Here is a 1,504-nt window from a genome sequence, read left to right on the forward strand (position 1 = left end):
ATGCTCCTTTCCTGGTATTCATACTCATCTCAATGAGTACGCTGCCCCCATGAAAGGTGGATCTTGCCCATTTTCCGAGCAATACTTACAGCCTCCTCAGCCTGCCTCTTGTAGGATTTCACCTTCATTTGAAGCTTGTCCACCAGATCCTGGAGCCTGAGAATGTTCTTCCGGTCCTCCTCAGACTACAGTAGTTGTCAAACAGGAAGGAGAGCAAATTACTGGTTTCACCACACCACAAGATAGCATTTCCCCTTGGAGTTCATGTGAGAAGCTGTGCCTTCCTGGGCTGATGGTGTGTGAGCTGAAGGAGGCCTAGGTCAGCTCCTTCACCCTCCTCTCGTACTTGCGCACACCCTTCATGGATTCAGCGCTACGCTTCTGCTCAGCATCAACCTCCCCTTCCAGCTCCCGCACCTGCCATGAGAAACCCATCTTTAGAGCTTCCCTGCTGCCTACTTATGTGACATGCTCACTCAGACACAAATACCAGCCCTACGCACTCTGGCCTCCAGCTTCTGGATTTGCTTCTTGCCTCCCTTCAGTGCCAGCTGCTCAGCCTCATCCAGACGGTGCTGCAGGTCCTTCACCGTCTGGTCCAGGTTCTTCTTCATCCTCTCCAGGTGGGCGCTGGTGTCCTGCTCCTTCTTCAGCTCTTCTGCCATCATGGCCGCCTGATGGGAGCAAAGGGTCAAAGCCATTTTGGGGCTGGAGACATTTTGGGGAGAATACATCCACCATCAGCATTGAAAGGAGCCTCCCACTCACATCTGTGATGGCCTTCTTGGCCTTCTCTTCAGCATTGCGGGCTTCCTGGATAGTATCCTCCATTTCACCTTGAATTTGGGCAATGTCTGTTTCCAGCTTCTTCTTGGTGTTTATCAAGCTGGTGTTCTGTTGAAGAAATATTGTAGTGTTTTATCCAGCAGCTTTAAACCATACTTAGTAAAAACAAATTACTCATTTTTATTTGTGGTTTTATGAATGTTATATATGAAGAATATGCAGTGCTGATAAATGTCAGACTGCTGAAGACGCAGTGACATACTGCTGCTAGAAAAGGAAAATAGACTTAGTGATCATTTCAGTTCTCTAAGACAAGTAGATGTTAAAGCTATTCAACCCTAGAATTTACCTGAGAGTGGAGGAGCTGGACTCTCTCACTTGCATCCAGAAGCTCCTGCTCAGCCACTTTCCTCGACCGCTCTGTCTGCTCCAGGGCTGCCTGTAGCTCCTCAACTTCAGCCTGCAGCAGGTTAGCTCTGCGCTCCACCATGGCCACCTGCTCCTTCAGGTCCTCCTGTGTCCTGAGAGCATCATCCAAGTGTATCTGGGTATCCTGGTAAGAAAGGAAAGAGAGATTATAAGGTCTATTTTTCCAATTTTGTTGTGTACAGCTTTCACAACAGTATAGAACAGATACAATTGTTGCACAGGAAAATTTTTCAGAAATCAGTCAGCACGTTTATTTGTGCCATACCTTGAGCACTGCCTGTGTGTTTCT

General features: G+C 47.9%; 1 protein-coding gene across 1 annotated transcript; it reads right to left on the bottom strand.

The window, feature by feature from the left end:
• Positions 1–89: 89 nt before the first annotated feature.
• LOC104459140 (myosin-8-like) lies at positions 90–1,498 on the bottom strand (the record flags this gene model as incomplete). The annotated part of the gene is given in 6 exon segments (XM_010072477.1): positions 90–185; positions 316–417; positions 504–674; positions 769–894; positions 1,136–1,339; positions 1,481–1,498. Coding segments are annotated over 6 exon segments (717 nt in total), but the record flags the coding sequence as incomplete, so codon positions are not given.
• Between the last annotated feature and the right edge of the window lie 6 nt (positions 1,499–1,504).

This window comes from Pterocles gutturalis, unplaced genomic scaffold (assembly GCF_000699245.1).
Source record: "Pterocles gutturalis isolate BGI_N339 unplaced genomic scaffold, ASM69924v1 scaffold11557, whole genome shotgun sequence".
In the NCBI taxonomy this organism is placed as follows: Eukaryota; Metazoa; Chordata; class Aves; order Pterocliformes; family Pteroclidae; genus Pterocles; species Pterocles gutturalis.